This window comes from Gorilla gorilla, chromosome 21, assembly GCF_029281585.2.
Source record: "Gorilla gorilla gorilla isolate KB3781 chromosome 21, NHGRI_mGorGor1-v2.1_pri, whole genome shotgun sequence".
Lineage (NCBI taxonomy): Eukaryota > Metazoa > Chordata > Mammalia > Primates > Hominidae > Gorilla > Gorilla gorilla.
This window is the reverse complement of record NC_073245.2, coordinates 15479071-15501265: the sequence shown is the minus strand read 5'-3', so window position 1 is coordinate 15501265 and position 22195 is coordinate 15479071. Positions and strand designations below refer to the sequence as shown.

The window sequence follows — 22195 nt, the reverse complement described above, 5'->3', positions numbered from 1 at the left end:
TTTTCATAGTGTAGCAATAGTTTGTTGTAAAATTGATATAATGTGTCAGGCGTGTTGGCTCACGCCTGTAATCCCAGCACTTTGGGAGGCCAATGAGTGCGGTGGCTCACAACTGTAATCCCAGCACTTTGGGAGGCCGAGGTGGGCAGATCACCTGAAGTCGGGAGTTCAAGACCAGACTGGCCAACATGGTGAAACCACGTCTCTACTAAAAATACAAAAATTAGCTGGGCATGCTGTTGGGCGCCTGTAGTCCCAGCTGCTTGGGAGGCTGAGGCAGGAGAATCGCTTGAACCCGGGAGGTGGAAGTTGCAGTGAGCTGAGATCGCACCACTGCATTCCAGGCAGAGCGAGACTCTGTCTCAAAAAAAGAAAAAATTGATATAATGGAAATGATTGTCTGCTACATAAGAATGCCATAAAGAGAAAATATTTTTTGGAAATATTCTTCAGTGTTCTAAATTTTATTGTGTCTTAAAAATGAAAAATTTTCCACACAGGAGAAAATTTTTGAATCTTATATGTGTTTAATAATACATATATATATTTTCTTTTGAGAGAAGGTCTGGCCGTGTCACCCAGGTTGGAGTACAGTGGTGCAATCTCGGCTCACTGCAACCTCCACCTCTCAGGCTCAAGTGATCCTCCCACCTCAGCTTCCCGAGTAGCTGGGACTACAGGCATGTGACACATGCCTGGATAATTTTTATATTTTTTGCAGATGGGGTTTCACCATGTTGCCTAGGCTGGTCTCAGACTTCTGAGCTCAAGCAGTCCTCCCGCGTCAGCTTCCCAAAGTTCTGGGATTACAGGCGTGAGCCACTGGCTCAGCCCTAGATTTATTTATTTTTTTTTAATGAAAGAATCAACAACCTTAGTAGGCATAATGGTCATTTATCCCATTTTAATACTTTGCAAAAATATGTGTAGATAATAACATCAGTATTTTATAAAACACACCTAATTCCTTAACCTGTAGTATGTGTAATCTTTGCATAATACATTATTTTTGTTATTCGAAGATTTAGCATATTTGGGGGCACTTTAAAATGTAGAATTTAGGCAACATTTGTATGAGTTTTTCTTTTCTGCCACTTCTTGCATCTCATTATTTTTTTTATTACGTAGGGTGAAGCTGACACTAGAAGGCCTGGAGGAAGATGATGATGATAGGGTATCTCCCACTGTACTCCACAAAATGTCCAATAGCTTGGAGATATCCTTAATAAGCGACAATGAGTTCAAGTGCAGGCATTCACAGCCGGAGTGTGGTTATGGCTTGCAGCCTGATCGTTGGACAGAGTACAGCATACAGACGATGGAACCAGATAACCTGGAACTAATCTTTGATTTTTTTGAAGTGAGTAGTTACTGCAGTGAGGGGATTGAGAAAGAATGCAGGGACAAGCTTATTTTAACGTTGGTTTTGATTTTCATTTTAATCTAATTTGTGTAGAGCTAACTTTTTAGAGCTATGCTCTTCTGTACAGTTAAGCTTAAAAAACTTAGAGTTGTCATCTTCAAGTACTATTAAGAATATAATTAAGAGAACAGCAGTATTGATGTTTCCAATCAAGACCAGATGTCTTTGATGCCTGTCTGCTAAATAATCTAAATGTAAATGAATTGTATCCAAAGGAAACATCAGTGGTAAATAGAGACCAGGGCAGGCTTTGTACCTCTTGGCGGGCATCCCGATGTAACAAGCGTAATTGAGTTCTCACTATGATGGAAGCCTGTCATTTATTGAGGTACTTTATTAGGATTTGTTGATGCGACTGACTTGCAACTTGATATTGTAAATATGTAATGAAATTATAAAGCTTGTGCCAGATTATTGACAATCTGTGCTGCTAACTTTCTGGAGCTACATGTGATACTTACACTAGTGCTTGTAGACCACTGGCTGTTCATATTTCCCCAACACATAATACTTGGTACATCCCCTAAGGTCCTTACTGCTGTGGGCCTGGCTCGGTAGTGGTATGTAGTGGTTTCCTTACCCTCTAGCTCCACCTCCACACCCATTTATACTAGATTAGAGTTTAAATCTTGGAGGGTAGGGAATATGTCTTGACCACCAGTAGCCCCCAGCCAGTTTCTTGAGAACAACAGAATTCAGAATGGATTTAAAAAAATCTAATCTTAAGCAGTAAGATCTGTGGGACTCTTATTATGAAAGTATGAAATTTTGATGACTTCTTTCTTTCTTTTTCTTTCCTTTTTTCTTTTCCTTTTTTTTTTTTTTTTTTTTCCTGGAGAGAGGGTCTTGCTCTGTTGCGCAGTCTGGAGTATAGTGACATGATCAGGGCTCACTGCAGCCTCAGTCTCCTGGGTGCAAGTGATCCTCATGCCTCAGCCTCTCAAGTAGCTGGGACTACAGGTGTGTACCACCACACCCAGCTAATTTAAAAAAAACTTTTTTGGCCGGGCGCGGTGGCTCATGCTTGTAATCCCAGCACTTTGGGAGGCCAAGGCAGGCGGATCACGAGGTCAAGAGTAAGAATACAAAAATTAGCCAGGCGTGTTGGCGCGTGACTGTAATCCCAGCTACTCGAGAGGCTGAGGCAGGAGAATTGCTTGAACCTGGGAGGCGGAGGTTGCAGTGAGCCAAGATCACACCACTGCACTCCAGCCTGAGTGACAGAGCAAGACTCCATCTCAGAAAAAAACAAACAAGCAAAAAAAAAAAAAAACAACTTTTTTTTTGTTGTTGAGATGGGGTCTTTGTTGCCCAGGCTGGTCTTGAACTCCTGGGCTCAAGCGATCCTCCTGCCTCAGCCCCTCAAAGTGCTGGGATTGCAGGTGTGAGCCTCTGCTCCTGGCCTGAACTTTTTCTTGTTGCTTCCTTTTAATAAATTATATCTTGAATGTCCTACCTTCCCTTTACTTTGTTTAGCATTTTTTGTAATAGTGTTTTGTTCATAGACTAGGCTGATAAAATATCCAGTGTAATCTCAAAGTGAGTATAGTATTTGGTTTCCTAGAGAGTTCCTATCCCATGTGACACTTGTGTAGAAACATTTTTAGAGAATATGTTAAAAATTCACTACAAATATATCTTAGTCTTACAACAACATAAAAGTGATTAGAAATTTTCGAGCAGTGCTTTAAACTGAATGAGACTCTGTCTCAAAAAAATACATATATTTTAAAACGTACAAAGAAAATGTATTTAATCATAGGGAAGCCATCAAGTCACTTGAATATAAATTTGATTGTATTCTTATCAGTTCTCCCCCGGAGATTCTCAGCTGACTTTAAGTGAGGTTTTTGATCTTTAAATTGAAAATATTGAATTTTTTTTTTTTTTTTTTTTTTTTTGAGATGGAGTGTTGCTCTGTTGTCCAGGCTGGAGTGCAGTGGTACGATCTCAGCTTACCACAGCCTCCACCTCCCGGGTTCAAGTGTTTCTCCTGCATTAGCCTCCCGAGTAGCTGGGATTACTGGCATGCGCCACCATCCCCGGCTAATTTTTTGTATTTTTAGTAGAAACGGGGTTTCACTATGTTAGCCAGACTAGTCTCAAACTCCTGACCTCGTGATCTGCCTGCGTCGGCATCCCAAAGTGCTGGGATTACAGACGTGAGCCACTGACCCTGGCCGAAAATACTGAAGTTTTTATGAAAAAAATATATATACACATTTCATATATAGGAGATATTTATATGTGTGTGTGTCTGTGTGTATATATATATATGTATGTATGTAATGTAGAAGTTTAAAAATTAAGATTATTTTAAATCTCATTTTTTCAGGAAGATCTCAGTGAGCACGTAGTTCAGGGTGATGCCCTTCCTGGACATGTGGGTACAGCTTGTCTCTTATCATCCACCATTGCTGAGAGTGGAAAGAGTGCTGGAATTCTTACTCTTCCCATCATGAGCAGAAATTCCCGGAAAACAATAGGCAAAGTGAGAGGTAAGGTTGAAGACACTGCCAAATAACCCAAGGTTAAGTTAGAATTTTAATTAGTTTCAAACTAAGTATTTGATAATGATAAAGATGAAATTAATAATTTGCTTTAGTATCAATTTAAGGAGCATGTCTGTTACATTTTGAATCTTGTTTTTTTTTCTGTTTGACAGAAACTGATAAAGCTGACTTGAGTGGTATTTAAATATAATGCAGCTCATAATGGCCCTTTTAATCATTTTTATTTTTGTTCCTCCCTCTTTTTTCCTATGAAAGTTGACTATATAATTATTAAGCCATTACCAGGATACAGTTGTGACATGAAATCTTCATTTTCCAAGTATTGGAAGCCAAGAATACCATTGGATGTTGGCCATCGAGGTGCAGGAAACTCTACAACAACTGCCCAGTAAGTTGAATATTTGAGTAGGATTAGCATTTGGTGTAGCCTATGTTTGGTAGAGTTACACTGGTTTTCTCAGCAAAGGTCAAATGATGTTTTTATTATTTACCAAGGGAATTTAGTGTAATTTGGTAATTGGGGTTAGAGACCAACCTTAAGATTCTGGTCAATTTTTTAATGTATCTGCTGAATTGATAAGGAGGAAGACATTAAAAGTAGAAAGGCAGGAAGGAAAGCTTGATTCAGAAAGCTTTGGTAGCATCAGTGTGTGTGTCTGTGTCATGGTCCTTACTTTTGACGTGTTGCCCTCTCTGAGTCTGAGTTTCCGCATCTATAAAATGGAAAGATTTGGACAACATTATCCCAAGTCTAGAAAAGTGTGACTAAACTCAAGGAATATTAGTTAACTTGGACCTCAACCGAAAGATGCTCTGTCTTCTCAACAGACATTAGATTGTAGCCTGGAATAGTTGTCTTCCCCTTCTACTTTTGTAAGTTTATTTAATTACCAGTGCAATAGCTCATACCACAGATTTTTCTACTGTAAATTTTAATCCCTCCCCATTTTATTTTAAAGTGATGCTGTGGAGACCATTAGGATTTTTTAATTTTAAGGTCTATAAAAAAATAACTATTGAAGGAAGAAGCACCCTCACCTGCCCCCACCTTTTTTATTTGTTTGTTTTTGAGACAGAGTCTCTGTCGTTCAGGCTGGAGTGCAGTGGCACATTCTTGGCTCTCTGCAGCCTCAATTTCCGGAGCTCAAGCCATTCTCCCACCTCAGTCTCCCCAGTGTCTGGAACCACAGGCACGTGGTACCATGCCCAGCTATTTTTTTGGTATTTTTCTGTAGAGACCAGGTCTCACCTTGTTGCCCAGGCCAGTCTTGAACTCCTGAGCTCAAGTGATCTGCCTGCCTCAGCCTCCCAAAGTGCTGGGGTTACATGCGTGAGCCACCGCAACTTCTCAGGCCCCATCTTAAACAATACATTTTCCCCCTTTGTGTTCTTATTATTAATAGAGTTTCCATACTTCTATCCTGTGTGTGTGTCAGTTGTTTCTCATTCCCCCACAGTCTGCCAGTATTAAGTCCTTTGGAGGCTGTATTGCAAGGAGCAGGTTTCTATGTCTCTATTTCTTCTGCCATTGAAAAGGATTGTTTTTATTGAACACTTTGCATGTCTCCAAGAAAAAAGTCCATAGTACAAGGCAAGTGTATGTTGTGTTGGCTATGTCGGTATTCAGCTTGTAAATATCTATCATTGTTAGAGCTTGCGTTTAAGGAATAAATTCCTAGTGACAGCCATAGTCATATTTTGGGGATGTCAAAATTGGCCTCAAAATACCGAATAAGTACCATTTCCCATTGTTGAAAGTACACTTTGCTTCTTTATTACATTTGTTTCTTTATCTTCTCTATAGTCTATGATAACTGTATTTCTTCTTTTCAGGCTGGCTAAAGTTCAAGAAAATACTATTGCTTCTTTAAGAAATGCTGCTAGTCATGTAAGTAACCTTTAAACAACTTTAGACTGCTGAGGTAGAGAAATATGGATCAGGGAGTCTCTTCCAGTTTTTATTAATAGTTAGGGGAATATCTCTTGGCATTTATATTCAGATCCATGGTGAAGATCGGGATGAAGACAATAGAACCATAAGCATCGTTTCTTTTTTTTGAGACAGGGTCTTGTTCTGTCACCTGGGCCTGGAATGCAGTGGTGCGAACATGGCTCACTGCAGCCTCAACCTCCTGGGCTCAGGCAGTCCTCCCACCTCAGCCTCCGTAGTAGTGGGACTAGAGGCATGTGCCACCATGCCTGGCTAATTTTTAAATTTTTTTTTTCTTTTGTAGATTCAGGGTCTCACTATGTTGCTCAGGCTTGTTTCAAACTCCTGGGCTCAAGCGATCCTCCCGCCTCAGCCTTCCTAAGTACTGGGATTACAGGCATCAGCCACTGTGCCCAGCCAGCATCCTTTTTTGAGATAATAAATTTTGAGAAAGTTCCCACTAAGCATTGGTTTTCACTACCTGAATAATGTGCTTATTCAGATACTCACTTTGGAAAAAATGCCTTTAGAAAGATTTGATGGGACAGGCGTGGTGGCTCATGCCTGTAATCCCAGCACTTTGGGAGGCCGAGATGGGCAGATCACCTGAGGTTGGGAGTTCAAGACCAGCCTGGCCAACATGGTGAAACCCAGCCTGTACTAAAAATACAAAAAATTAACCTGGCGTGGTGGCCCGCGCCTGTTATCCCAGCTACTTGGGAGACTGAGGCAATTCAAGAATTGCTTGAATCTGGGAGGTGGAGGTTGCTGTGAGCTGAGATCATGCCACCGTTTTCCAGCCTGGATGACAGAGTGAGACTCAGTCTCAAAAAAGAAAAAAAAGAAGGAAAGATTTGATGGTGATTTTATGTAACACTTGAAAGAAGTGTATCAGCTGAGTGCGGTGGCTTATACCTATAGTCCCACCTACTTGGGAGTCTGAGGCTGGAGCTTTGCTGGAGCCCAGGAGTTTGAGGCTACAATGAGCTATGATCCGTCCAGTGCACTCCAGCCTGGGTGACAGAATTGGACTCTATCTCTTTTAAAAAATAAATAAATAAAAAAGTATCGGTTTCCACCCTTGCATACCAACTTGTCTTCCTTAACTCCTTTTTTTTTTTTTTAATCCAGTTAGAGTCTGTTTTTTAGCTGTTAGTATTTTCAGCAACTGCAACTTGGACATTTTTAATCAATAACCTGAGATTTTTCTCCCCTATTCCTCTGTACTTGTCTGGACCGCCTCACATTCCAAAGTGAAACTAGGGGAAAAATGGAGGAACGTCTCATTTTTTAATTTCCACTTTTTCCACAGTGTACTCCATGTGCCCTCAACTTTGCCTTGTAACAAATAGTTCGGGAAGTAAACTTGGTTAGTCAGTGTTTAGCTTTATTACTTATATGAACTAACATCTATTCTAAGGTGTACTTTTAAAATATTTTAACCTCTTGGAAATTGGAATGGGTTTACAACTTAGCTTTGAGTCGTAATTTAATTGACAGCTTATTTCCCCCTCTTAGTGGTATATAAAATAATGCATTTTAAAATTCATGACATCTTGAATTGATTATAATTTTAATGTTTAAAATGTTAGTAGATTGTTTTATCTTTCTGTTGAAAATATGATATTTATTAGTGTTATTAGGCTATAGTTTATAATTAATTTGGAACCAGTTTTAGTGTCATAGCTAGTCTAAACATCATTTCATTAGCTATAAACGTGATGGCTTGGTCACCCAGGCTGGAGTGCAGTGGCAGGATCATAGCTCACTATAGCCTCAACCTCCTGGGCTCAAATGATCCTCCTGCTTTGGCCTCTCAAGTAGCTGGGACCACAGGCATGTGTCATCATACCTGGCTAATTGTTGTATTTTTTGTAGAGACAGGATCTCACTATGTTGCTCAGACTGGTTTCGAACTTGTGGGCTCAAGCGATCCCCTCACTTGGCCTCCCTAAGTACTAAGATTACAGGCATGAGCCATCATGCCGGTGTGATGACCCTGTTAAATTTTTTTTTTTTTTTTTTTTTTTGAGATGGAGTTTTGTTCTGTCACTCAGGCTGGAGTGCAGTGGCGTGATCTTGGCTCACTGCAACCTCCACCTCCTAGGTTCCAGCGATTCTCCTGTTTCAGCCTCCCGAGTAGCTGAGATTACAGGCGTTTGCCACTATGCCCAGCTAATTTTTGTAATTTTAGTAGAGATGGGGTTTCGCCATGTTGGCCAGGCTGGTCTTGAACTTCTTATCTCAGGTGATCTGACTGCCTCAGCCTCCCAAAGTGCTGGCATTATAGGCGTGAGCCACTGCACCCTGCCAGTAATTTTTAGATATGTGCTTTTTGAGAGAGGATTTCATTAAGCCTTTTTCTTCCATGTTCTAATGAAATCCTTTATAACTCACAGGGATCACATTTTCAGATGTGTTATTTTAATTATTATTGGCTTATTTTAATGTTAAATACATATCTATGAAGATGTTTCGGTCTGTTATTGGCTTATTACTTAAACCTCACGATGAATTTTGGGATTAAGTTTTGTCTTCTACTAAAATTATTTTCTATAAGGATTATGGTTGTCTAAAACCAAAAAAAATTAGAAAGCTACAACTTAAAATGTTTAATAGTTAGAACTACTTGGGAATGGTAGGGTTTGTCCTCTTTGGTAGAAAGGGTTTTGGTATTGTCTTGTTTAAAATAAGAGGTGCTAAGTTTCCCGCTTCAGAAGTCTGCAAGGAAGTAGGCTTCCTCGCCAGACTCTTGAACTCCTTTGACTCTAGTCTGTGATCCATGTGTATTCCCAAGTTGAGTTCTACCCCTTGACAACTTAGAGCCAGTGTAAGGGGTAGAAATGCACCCATCTTTTCAGTAAAGTAGTGTTACAGAATTTTCAAACCTTGCTTCCTTCTATCGCAGCTGGCCTTCTTTCAGAAAAGGTACATATTTGTATGTCAGTTTATGACATACAGACTTTAACTGAATTAATTCATAGGGGTGAGTGGATCTGCCTTTTTCTTTCTTTCTTTTTTTTTTTTTCTTTAAATTAATTTCAGTCCTGCTCCTTCTGTGTGGATCTGCTTTTTAGAAATTTGGCTTTAACTATAATTCATGTCTTCCTCATTTGTTTGGCTTTCATTAGGAAACCGGACATGAGCATCATCTTTTTCCTGTTTCTGTTGTCTCTGTCTGTTCATCAGCAGTTATGGCTTCCTCTTTCATTCAGTACTGACATTTTGCTGAGAAAGGCTGTACAGTGGACTGCTCAGGTGCCCTAAGGAGCCGAGCTAAGGCACTTGGCAGCTTATTCCTTCCCTCACTGAATCTTTCATGTTAGCTGTGCAGCTAAGGTTTGCAGGGGCAGTGGGCAGCAATGTGTGGGATCCCTGAGCTCGGGGCTTTTGTTGGGTTCCTTTTCTGCCAATAGCAGTTGCAGAAGTAACAGCCCTGAAGGCTGTCTCACTGCCACTGCGGTGCCTCTGAGTGTTTTGAAGTGAATCTGTGTCGGTTTTTTTTTTTTTTTTTTTTTTGCCAGGAAAAAGTAGCTGTGCTTTTGCAAAAGAGAAAAGCCATTGTTTTAAGAGAATACATTACTTTTTAGAAAAAGTTTGTACAGGTCCGTAATTTTATAGTGAACAAAAATTTCTTATGTTCTTGCAGTTTGAGAGGTACTGTGTACCAGGCAATGTTTTTCAAATACTTGCTTCCTTCTGTCAGGGTGCAGCCTTTGTAGAATTTGATGTACACCTTTCAAAGGACTTTGTGCCCGTGGTATATCATGATCTTACCTGTTGTTTGACTATGAAAAAGGTACGTTGAAATTTCTTCATTTCAAACTCTTAATGTTAAGTAAAAGGTTTAAAAACTAGGAAGTTTTTTTATATTTTTAATTACTTATTAAATAGAATTGGTTAATTCATTTTCTTGGTGAATTACTGCCAGTCCTTCCCTCTCATGCTCTTGCAACATTGAGACAGTGATGAGATGGGAATACTGCCTTCCTAGAGTAGGGTCTCTATTGCTGAAAATACTTTATTATGTTACAAAAAAAGGGACATTCCAGGTGGTTTCTGTAGCGGTCTGTCTGTGCTACTATATTGAGGCAAGAGAGGAAGATATCATAGTGTTTGTTTTCTAGGATTCCAGCTGTTTCTGCTTCAAGCTTCTTCAATTAATAAGGCTAGTGAGCCACAGTGAAAAATTCAAAAAGAGGTTTGGAGATGGCGGAGGGCCTCAGTGAAGAGGTTTAGACTCAAGAACTAGGGGGGTAGGAAATAGTTTTTAGCTGAAAAGGGAAATGTTCAAGACTAATGTTTTGGTAGCTGATGAAATAGGAATTTCAGAGGACAGAGACTGCAGGCAGGGCGAGCAGCAATGTGGGCTACAGGAAAGGTAAGCCTGAATTGGAGTAGGGGACCAGAAGAATGGAGAAGAGGGCATAATGGGGGGGGAGGGGGCTCCAGAATGAGATTTAAAAACTTATATAGCTTACAAAAAACTGTAATTGTTTTTGTACAAACATAATCATGATAATGATATAGTCCCTAAACGTCAGTATACTATGTAACCAAGTGATTTCTCGGGGACTTAGACTCTAAAACTGTGTTGGGTATTAATTTCCAACTGAGTTGATTTAAAGTTAGTCTAGTTGGCTAACATCACTGTACAAGATACTGTCTGTTGTATTAAAGAGTGTGACAAGGACCCTGGCACCACCTGCTGGTGAATTTTAATCAGAGTTCCTAGGGGTTGGATTATTATCATGTATATATTATGTATAGGAAAGGACCCTTTTGTTTCTGCGAAATGGTATTAGGAGAAAGAAGGAAGAAAGGAAGGAAGGGGAGGGGAGGGGAGGAAGGGAGGAAAGGAAGGAGGTGCATCTATTCAGATTCCATGAGTAGAGTGACCAAACACATGGAACAGGTTGTTTTAGTCATGGAAGAACATTAATGAAAAGATAAATGAGAAAGAGTGAAGTGATAAATGATCTTATTAGCCAAGATTGAGATTAATTGATCTAGCTGCAATTTATTTATTTATTTATTTGAGACCGAGTCTCGCTCTGTCGCCTAGGCTGGAGTGCAGTGATGTGATCTTGGCTCAACCTCCACCTCCTGGGTTCAAGCGATTCTCCTGCCTCAGCCTCCTAAGTAGCTAGGACTGCAGACTCCTAAGTAGCTGGACCAAGCCCAACTAATTTTTGTATTTTTTAGTAGAGACGGGGCTTCACCATGTTGGCCAGGCTGGTCTCAAACTCTTGACCTCAGGTGATCCGCCGATCTCAGCCTCCCAAAGTGCTGGGATTACAGATGTGAGCCACTGCACCCGGCCAAGCTACAGTTTACTTCTGAAAATCAATGAGAGTTCAGATATTACTAATGCCCCATTTTCACCAGGCTATATCTTGATCTGAAGTTGAACCTGAATGAGTTAATTGAGAAATGAAAGCAATGAACTTTTATACTGAATTTTGATTTTTAAGCTGGTGTTTTTCTTATAAAAACAATTCATCTTCATTAGAAAAAATATAAGTATTTCAGAAGATTATGAAATGAGAAATAAATCTTTCCTGTTTTTCCTTGTTCTCACTGTCTTACTTTTAATAGTTTCTTGTGTATTCCAGAAAAACTTTATGCATGTACAGGTTCATACCAATGTATATGAATGAATATATATGTGATGGATTTTAGTATATTTGTTGGACAGATGATTTATTGGTGATACCTTAATTCATTTCCTGTAGAAGTGCCTTCAACAGAGTGACACTGATCATTTGATAGACATTAAAACCTAATACAACAGATTTGCTTGTGGGGGAAACATGATATCTCAGAGTGCTTAAGTATTATGGCTTATAGCTAATCAGACGATTTTTTCATGACATTTGGTGTGTCTGCTGTTTTTAATCAAATGTTTAAAAGTCTTCAAAAAGATTAGAAACTTACAGAAATAAATTTTATATAGTACTTTCATATTGATTTCTAGTCACGTAGTATGGATAAGTATCAAAGAAAATGTATAGACAGCATAACAGGAAGTAGGGGAGATGACTGACTTCTGGTTCTATCCTCAGCTGTCTTCAGCGCTACAGCTTTCTGCCAGCTGCATTTTCCTTCCAGATATTCTACACTGCAATAAAAATGAAAGCCAGAATATAAGGGCTGGGAGGTGGTGTTAGGTTAGAAGGGCTGTCCTGCATGGGCTCAGTGTGGCTACTAACAGTTATTCTCATTGTTGAGTAAATAGAGTTGCTAGGCCTGTCTAGTGTAAGCATTCAGTAATAATTTAGGGCTCACTTTTCTCTTAATTTTCTTTATTCTTTCTTTTTCTTTCTTTTTTTTTTTTTTTTAGAAATTTGATGCTGATCCAGTTGAATTATTTGAAATTCCAGTAAAAGAATTAACATTTGACCAACTCCAGTTGTTAAAGGTAGTAATAATAACATGAAATGTAAATTATCCCTTAGCTTTAGGACTATTGTACTTGCTTGTATATGGTTATGTTCTCTTTGCACATGGGGATGACTGTTAAATTTAATGTGTAGACTGTGTGCTTTGGTATTCTGTTCTGTTTGGGAGAAGGGTTCTGTATTGATCCAGCCGTCTTCTCCAACCATTTCCATGGACCCCACTGGTTTTTGTATTTATGAAGGAACAAACTAGACCATAAGTTTTTGTAGGCCATAGTGGCTAGCCCTTCTCATTCATAATCTTTAGGTTGCTTCTGTTCTGCAGTAGCCCTTCTTCATATAATGGTCATTATTTTACAATAGGCCTTTTATGCAATAGTTGGTAAATATATGTTAATTTCCAATACCTTTGAATATTTTGTATCATGTAATTTTACATGGTACCTCTTCCTATCCCTATTAGGAACCTAAATAAATGCATGATTCCCTATTAACAGTTATCTAGTGAAGAATTTTTATATTCTTCCCTAATTGAGTATTTGATCATTATCTTAAATGTGTATGCACATATAAAATATATACAGTGGCTAGTGCTTATTCTTATTAAACTGATAGTTCTACGTTTTATAGGCTTTTTTTATCTTGCTAGTTTTTCAAGATATTTTCTGTTAACCATCTCTTCATAAGCTAAGGCTTCCTTTCTGATTTCATTTTGTTTGTGTGCTTTCTAGCTCACTCATGTGACTGCACTGAAATCTAAGGATCGGAAAGGTATGTACCAATATGGAAACACTGTTTTCCTTTTGTAGTTAGCATTAATAGGATTTTTAAAATCGATTTTAGCACATACTTGATACTTGGTCATTTTTATGAGTATAATGCTGGGCCTTCTAAATGTAATTTTATAGTTCGGAAATGAATTTGCATTTGTTTTCTACTAAATATATATCATGTGTATAGTAACCATTGCATTGCTTTTCTTAGCTTGATGATCAAAGTGTTAATACCTGTCAATCTTTCCAAACATTCTTAACCATTACAAAGTAGAAAGTAAATCAACTATAGAATCCAGCTACAGGGTCAATTTGAACCAGCTCTTCATTTACCTGTTATGACCGTGGGCAAGCTTTGTCCTGCCTACCACATCCCTTTATAATTTCACTTCACTTTTCTACTCCCATAGAAATTAATGGCTGTGCCATTCATATGAGGCTTATTGTATTCATTTTAAATCCTTTATTTTCATATATGTCCTGTCTTTTCAACTAGAGTGTTAGCCCCTCAGGGGTAGGAAAATGTTTTTATATTCCCAGAGACTGATGGTGCTGTACATATAGTAGGTGTACTATAGATATAGGTGTTTATCTGTAATTGTGATAACCATACAGTTTTAATATCTTTATAAAGATTGTGAAGTGCTTGAGACCAAAGATTATCCCCACCCAGAGCATAAATGTAACTATATAGACTTATAGATATTTTATGAGTCTTAGTAATAAAATGAATGTTACCTTTAGTTTATTCTACTGGAAAATTATACATGATTTTGTCTTTGAATTTGTAATACAGGTTTTGTGTGTGTGTTTTTAAGAAAAACTTGATATTTTAATTTTTTCCACTTTTGGAAAATAATTCTTTTTTTAGTCTATATTGATTAATTGATAATAACAAAAGCACAATAGTTGCTGTATATTCTCTTAATTTGTAATTTCTGAGCTGATTTTAGTATTTCAAATAGTAGTCTTAGCAAAATCACATGACTCTTAATTCTCTGGAGAAATAGCAAAATCACAACTTGTGACTACTTTTTAAAGAGTAGTACTTTAGTACAAATTTTATAAGAAAATAATCACTCTTGGGTCTACAGACTGGTGTCTATTAATCGTTGCAAACTGGTTTTCATGATGCTTATTTAGAAAATGGGTTTTTGATGTTTAATACATACAAGAGCCTTTAAAAAATACTGTATATAGGGGCTGGACACGGTGGCTCACTCCTGTAATCCCAGCAGTTTTGGAAGCCGAGTTGGGAGAAGTGCTTGAGGCCAGGAGTTCAAGATCAGCCTGAGCAACTAGACCTCATTTCTACAAAAAAATTTTAAAAATGAGCTGGATGTGGTAGTGCATGTCTATGGGCATAGCTACTCGGGAGTCTGAGGCTGGAGGATCAATGCTTGAGCCTACTTGAGTTTGAGGCTACACTGAGCAATGATCATTCCACTGTGTTCCAGCCTAGATGACAGAGTGAGACCCTACCTCTATAAAAAAAAAAAAAAAAGGGATCTCAGAGTTACTTATGCTCTCGCGCTTGCTCACACACACACTCTCTCTCTCTTTCCCTGTTTTTTTTTTGGCGCTAAGGATTTAAGAAAGCTCTTAGTGATATAGTGGTATTTTATTTACTGAGATTTTGTGTTTTAAAATTTCAGAATCTGTGGTCCAGGAGGAAAATTCCTTTTCAGAAAATCAGCCATTTCCTTCTCTTAAGATGGTAAGTTATTGAGGAAAACCAAGGCAAGGCTATCATTAACTTTGTTATGTATGAATAATTTACTTTTGTTTCTTAAAAGGATCCTAAAAAGGCTGTGTTAAAGACAATGTTAATATGAATTTATCATCATTGGTGCCTTTTAGAGAAGATACTTTGTGTGTTTGTGTGTGTGTGTATGAGTGACAATCCCACTTTGACATCTAGGCTGAGTGCAGTGGCGTGATCAGGGCTCACTGCAGCCTCAACTTCCTTGGCTCAAGCGATCCTCCCACCTCACTCAGTCTCTCAAATAGCTGGAACTGCAGGTGTGCACCACCATGCCTGGCTAATTTTTTTATTTTTTTGTAGAGATGGTCTCACCTTGTTGCCCAGGCTGGTCTCAAGGGAATTCAAACCTCTGGACTTATGCTGTCCCCCAGCCTCAGCCTCCCCAAGGGTTGAGAATACAGGCATGAGCCAACACACCCAGCCAATAAGATTCATTCTTGTGTAGTATACTTGTGCTACTTTTTTTCTTTCCCCAAGAGTAACTTCTACTCAAATAAATAAAAATTCCCATCTCAGTATGGTAATTTGGTAAGAGTAGCAAATCCATATATTTCTGTTTATAAATGGGAAGGAGAGGGCACAGGTATAGGAGTGAGAGAAAGGTGATGGTGGGAGAGGCAGTTTTTGTTTTTTTTTTTTAACAATATTTTAAACTGTTCCTTAGTTTTGAGAGGGAAGCGAGTTTCTTCAACCAAAGAAAATAAGTGCCCCTCTTACTTAAGATGATATTGAAATTTCAGAAATTCACTCTGAAAAAATAGATCTTCACACAAAAACTAGCATGAAGACTTAAAAACTAGATACAATTTAATACGGGAACACCCTTGACAGCATCAGGAAAGCCCACACGGATGCCAAGGAGATGCTGGCTCTGCTTTTGTTCCACTGACTCCAGTTTCTAAATTCTGGTCTTTCTCATTGTCTTTTTCTGCTCGTGTCAGGTATAGTAGATTTCTTAGGCAAAAATAGGTAATTTTAGTTTATATTATGTGGAAATTCTTATTTGGGGAGTGGAGCTTATTAGCTTAATGGGTTTTATCTACTATATTAGCTACTTGCTAAAACGTGTATATAAATGTATATATGATTTAGAAAGGAAAGAAGTGACTATAATGAAGATTTTGTTAAAATATTTAGGTATGTATTTCTTGAGGGGTTCATAAAACAATCTAAATCATTAAAATCTCAGTGGTTAAAGGTAAATTAAGTATTGATTATTCACTCTGCAAAAAGGATGCTAAAAGAGAGCCCCTGCAATGAATATTATCCTAGTGCATTTAAAACATCATTTTTGGCTGGACATGGTGGCTCATTCCTCTAATCCCAGCACTTTGGGAGGCCAGGGCAGGCAGACAGTTTAAGCTCAGGAGGTTGAGGCTGCAGTGAGCTGTGATGGTGCCACTGCATTCCAGCCTGGGCAACACAGAGAGATCCTGTCTCAAAAATAAATAAATAAGTAAAATGTAATTTGTATAACTTTTAAGGTTGTACAAGTAAGCCCATCTAAGTAAGATCATTTCTTCTAATTCAATTTTCTAAAATCATTTGTTTTTTAGAAATCTCATGATTCCCAGGAAAAAAATTTTAAATTGTAATACAGGTTTGACAACCTTTTAGTCAAATAAGTTAAAATACACACGCAAACTCATTTACTCACTTTGCCATTATAATTCAATCACAAAGAAATTTTGGCCAGGCGTGGTGGCTTACGCCTGTAATCCCAGCACTTTGGGAACCCGAGGCAGGTGGATCACGAGGTCAGGGGATCAAGATCATCCTGGCTAACATGTGAAACCCCGTCTCTATTAAAAATAAAAAATTAGCCAGGTGTGGTGGCAGGTGCCTGTAGTCCCAGCTACTTGGGAGGCTGAGGCAGGAGAATGGCGTGAACTCAGGAGGCGGAGCTTGCAGTGAGCCGAGATCGCGCCACTGCACTCCAGCCTGGATGACAGAGCGAGACTCCGTCTCGAAAAAAAAAAAAGAAATTTTAACGCCAAAATAATACCAAATATAATCTCATTATATAGACACTTTTCTGGCAAATTTGCCTTTTAGCAATCTCAACACTAATATATTGTCCTAGTCTTTCTCATTTTGCATTAGTCCAGCAAAAATATGACAGATACGTTAAATAAGTCTTTAGATATAGGAGAAAATTTAAAAAGTCCCACACAAAATTGAATACAAACTGTTTTAGATGCTGTACTTTACATGCAGCTGGTTAAGAGTAGACCCAGAGCTAGATGCCAGGTCACCAGACTCCTGGGCTGTGTTCTTACCACTATATTATTCTGTTTGTATGCATTTATTTGCTGTTAAAAATTAAATACCATATGTGCTATACATGTTCTTTGATACCTAAAATTTTGAAGTATCTAAAATAATCTGCCGGGCACAGTGGCTCACGCCTGTAATCCCAGCACTTCTGGAGGCCAAGGCAGGTGGATCACCTGAGGTCAGGAGTTTCAGACTGGCCTAGTCAACATGGTGAAACCCATCACTACTAAAATACAAAAAATTAGCCAGGCGTGGTGGCAGACACCTGTAATCCCAGCTACTCGGGAGGCTGAGGCAGGAGAATTGCTTGAACCCCAGAGGTGGAGGTTGCAGTGAACCGAGATTGTGCCACTGTGCTCCAGCCTGGGTGACAGAGTGAGACTGTGCCTCAAAAATAATAGTAATATAACATAATCTCTGTCAAATTCATTTTGCCCTGAGCATATTTATGTATATGTCTGGGCTTCATGCTTGTTTAAGACTGAACAAGTCCGTTCTTTGGAGGTTACTAACCAAGTTTCATATTTTCAATGTCATTTTCCAGTTAAAACTGCCAAAATAATCTGATGGCAAAGTGTCTAGATAATTTAGTTTAGATACACTGATAGCATTTGTTATTTATATAAATTATAACTTTTTTGATTTATGAGCTGCAGCATAGTGTTTTCATTTTGGGGATACATCTTTTCAGGAAGTTATGGTATTTGTTTAGCATCATCACCTTCAAAACAATCTAAAAATCATGGTTTTTCATAGATTTTAGGCAAGTAGATTGACATCCCCAAATGCAATGTAGAATACATGACAAATGTCTTGAGTTCATGATGTTGCCTATTGTGTTAGAGTTCACTTTGGATGTTTACTAGTAATGGCGAAAAGGATTTGAGGTTAAGGACCATCTTTGTGTTGGTCAGTTATCACAGACGGTGCCTGAGACTCCTGCTTCTGCTGCTTAATTTCTTTTGACCTTATTTAACATAATCATCTACCAGGTTGTCACTTTGAGTATGACAAAATATGTCTGTGCATTATGCAGAAAACATTTTATTGCTACTAATGATAAATTCTTATTATTTTTAGTAATAATTGTATTTTTTTGTTTTCTTATTCTGCTATCCATCTCATCAAAAACAAAATTTACCAACAAACAAAACTGTAGGTTTTAGAGTCTTTGCCAGAAGATGTAGGGTTTAACATTGAAATAAAATGGATCTGCCAACAAAGGGTAAGTAATTCTCTATGCAGCACATTCTGTACTCTCTATGCCTATCTAAAAAATTCTTTCATTCCTGTCTTTGTATTTTAATGGAATAAGCTAAATTGAAATCTCATTGTGGCTTCCTCCATCAAGCACAATGCTTATTGGACCCTTTAAATAAAACATATCTTGCATTCATGCTAGTATGTGAGTATTTCAAATTAATGATGAATATTGTAGAAATTTCAGTTTACATGTGTCTTGTGTGAACAATATGATGGTTTTGGGGAGATACTTATAAAGTGGACAGTCACATCTTTTGGATTTAGTTTTTACTTTCTTATTCCCATATAAGAATGTTTTAAATAATTTTCTAAGCAGTTTTCTGTTGTTAACAGTAGCTAGTAATAATTACTCAGGAAAAAAGTTTCTGCAGTTGTTTTAAATCACTTACAAATTTAGTCATTTTTTTGTTCAACAAATATTTTTTGAAAAGCTGCTGTGGACCAGGCATTTTCCAAGTGCTCGGGACAAGTAGTCCACAAAAGAGAATAAGGCCTTGTCTTCCTGGGACTTATATTTCAGTTGTGGAAAACAATTAGCTAACTATTGAATATATCAGAGAGAATATGTGCAGATTGATGGGATGCATTGCAAGGGGCTTGGGGTAGTAGAGTGTGGGGTGTTGAAAGTAGTTAATTCAGATGTCATGATTGGGCATTGAGCAATACCCTTGAATTTGTTTTGGTCAGAATAATCTGTAATTGCCCTCAAATTATGCTGTTTGTGAGAAGCTGGTCCTCATTAATGTAGTGAATTCTCGACTAAGGTTTCCCTAATAATGTGATTTTTAGTTTTCTGAGCTTCTAGAATTATTTCAGTGACTAATACTTAAAACATTTAACATTTGAATGTCAATAGAGCTGGCTTGGTGTCTTGGCTATATTTATTGAGTTACTTTAATTAATTTTTGGTTACTTGATATGCCCAAGACCCAAAGAATGAGACTTTTAAACTGGTAATTAATAATTAGTAGGGACATTTTATTAATTTGTTAGCAGATGATGTGTGTGTCTTATAATTTATGGAAATAAAGTCATAGCAGACTGCAAAATTCTAGAGTTTTAGCTTTTATTTTAACTTTATTAATGCAAAAGTGTATTGATGATATAGTTAATAGTTACTTGCTTTTTGTAAGAGAGTCTCTATGTCTGAATTATGACCTGTGTCATCACTAAATAGCTTTGTGATCTTGGGCAGGTCACTTAATCTTTTCAGGTTTCATCATCTATAAAATAATAGTTGGACTAGATACTGTCAGGGGTTTTTTCATCATAGCTTGCCAGAATAAAAACAGAGTTTCTAGCACTGATTTTAGGATGTGTAGTGACTTTTATTTTGCTTTCTCTTTAACTAGGATGGAATGTGGGATGGTAACTTATCAACATATTTTGACATGAATCTGTTTTTGGATATAATTTTAAAAACTGTTTTAGAAAATTCTGGGAAGAGGAGAATAGTGTTTTCTTCATTTGATGCAGATATTTGTACAATGTGAGTAATACTCTGTATTTTTTCCTATACTCTTAGAATGTGTCTAGGACTTAAGGCAGCAGTCTGGAGGTGGGGTAGTTGTCCAGCTTTCCCCCATGATCTGTCCTCTGAAATCATGTCAGGTTGTGTGTTTCCTCATGCCCTTTCTTGACTGCTTGCTAGGGTGCCTACTACTCCTGTGAAGTCCACACCTACTAGGTCCTAGAGCCTTACACCCTTTATTTTACAGGCAGGTCATATACTCCTTACCATATTGTAAGCTCCCTAGGGATTTATCACTGCCGATATCTGAGAATATTTTAGCTCTTGTATAGAAAAATTTTAAATTTGTATTTATCTTTTATTTAAAAAAAAATTGTTTTTGAGACAGGATCTCACTCTGTCACCCAGGCTGCAGTGGTGTGATGATGACACTGCAGCCCTGACCTCTTGGGCACAAGCAGTCCTCCTGCCTTGGCCTCTTGAGTAGCTGGGACTGCACGTGCGTGCCATTAAGACTGGCTAATTTTGTATTTTTTTGTAGAAATGAGGTCTCCTCCTGTTTCACAGGCTGGTGTCAAACTCTTAGGCTCAAGTGACCTTCCTGCCTTGGCTTTCCAAAGTGTTTGGATTACAGGCATGAGCCACTGCACTGTACCTGGCCTGAAAAGGCAACACATGTTAATGGTGGTTTTAGCTGAGAAATGGGAATATGTTTCTTTGTTTTCTTTCTTTCTTTTTTTTTAAAATATATTTATTTATTTGAGACAGAGTCTTGTTCTGTTGCCCAGGCTGGAGTGCAGTGGTGTGATCTCGGCTCACTGCAACCTCTGCCTTCAGGTTTCAAGTGATCTGGTGCCCCAGCCTCCTTGGTAGCTGGGATTACAAGCCTGTGCATAATACTCCGCTAATTTTTGTATTTTTAGTAGAGATGGGATTTCGCCATGTTGTCTAGGCTGGTCTTGAACTCATGACCGCAAGTGCTCTGCCCGCCTTGGCCTCCCAAAGTGTTGGGATTACAGGTGTGAGCCACCATGCCCGGCCTCGTTTGTTTTCTTTATACTTTCAGTGTTTTCTAAAATTCCAAAATATTACAGTTACCCCCCATTGAAAGGTATTTTTTAAATTGTTTCTTTTCAGGGTTCGGCAAAAGCAGAACAAATATCCCATACTATTTTTAACTCAAGGAAAATCTGAGATTTATCCTGAACTCATGGACCTCAGATCTCGGACAACCCCCATTGCAATGAGCTTTGCACAGTTTGAAAATCTACTGGTAAGTTATGTTTGAATTTTTATCTTTTTAATGTTCTGTTTTCTATTTTGGAGTAGTAGTAAAGATTTCATATTACTTTACCCATCTAATGTTAATGTTTTGACTAAACTGTAGCAAACAAGTGGCTCTACTTAAAAGTGAGGATATTAGATCTCAGGATGAAAAACAAATTAAGTACAAAATTTGTTATAGGCATATGTTAAATTTCTTAGTTTAACTTTCTGAATAGATTTTATGAATAATCTAAAAATGTTTAGACTGTATGCCTTTTAAAAATATTATTCCCATTTTACAGATGAATGTGAACTTGTTTTGATAGAGCATTCCATTAGTACATTTTTTGACTGCACATTCAATATGTATATTTATACATTATGTATATATTAATATATTGTGAATATATTTATGTATGAAGTGTCCATTAAAAAGAATAAGATAAAGTAATTGGAAGAAAAAAATCTACCATTTTCTTTTCCCGCCTGCTGTACTTTGGAGAGCACTGATTTAGAGTGTGAGCATTTAGCTTTGCAGTTAATGTTTCTTTTTCATGCACAACTAATTTTTCTTCTTCTAGGGGATAAATGTACATACTGAAGACTTGCTCAGAAACCCATCCTATATTCAAGAGGCAAAAGCTAAGGGACTAGTCATATTCTGCTGGGGTGATGATACCAATGATCCTGAAAACAGAAGGAAATTGAAGGAACTTGGAGTTAATGGTCTAATTTATGATAGGTATTTGTTTTTCATGAAAAATTTTCATGGAATTTAGAAGTATAGATTTCATCTTACGAAATTATAAATAAAATTAAACTTAGTTAAGTTAAAATTCTGCAGTTCAGCCTGAGGTTATCTTGACATTTGCCTGTGGGTGTTTTCAAAGTTTGAAGGATAGCAGAATCACTTGGGAAGCTTGTTAAGGATTCAAATGACTGGGCCCTAACTCAGATATATATACTAAATCACCCTGGGGGTGAGGGTGACTGCCAGCCCTTAGATCTCTTCTCTGTCTATACCGACTTTTTCATTCCTCTTGTCCAATTCTGTGGCTTTTCATAACTTTCTGTGTTCTCACACTTACGTATCTCCAACTCAGACCCTTCCCT

General features: G+C 37.9%; 1 protein-coding gene across 4 annotated transcripts in view; it reads left to right on the top strand.

Annotated features, from left to right (window-relative positions):
• GPCPD1 (glycerophosphocholine phosphodiesterase 1) overlaps positions 1 to 22195 on the top strand; it is a 66310-nt gene that overhangs the window by 30982 nt on the left and 13133 nt on the right. For all 4 annotated transcript variants that reach the window (XM_055372534.2, XM_019017344.4, XM_019017345.4 and 1 more), the window contains 12 exons: positions 1129 to 1360; positions 3759 to 3921; positions 4192 to 4324; positions 5770 to 5824; positions 9573 to 9665; positions 12210 to 12287; positions 12999 to 13038; positions 14696 to 14757; positions 18242 to 18307; positions 19698 to 19834; positions 20954 to 21089; positions 21664 to 21824. In XM_055372534.2, coding sequence (XP_055228509.1) covers positions 1129 to 1360; positions 3759 to 3921; positions 4192 to 4324; positions 5770 to 5824; positions 9573 to 9665; positions 12210 to 12287; positions 12999 to 13038; positions 14696 to 14757; positions 18242 to 18307; positions 19698 to 19834; positions 20954 to 21089; positions 21664 to 21824 — 1356 coding nt within the window. The remainder of the gene's footprint in view (positions 1 to 1128; positions 1361 to 3758; positions 3922 to 4191; positions 4325 to 5769; positions 5825 to 9572; positions 9666 to 12209; positions 12288 to 12998; positions 13039 to 14695; positions 14758 to 18241; positions 18308 to 19697; positions 19835 to 20953; positions 21090 to 21663; positions 21825 to 22195) is intronic.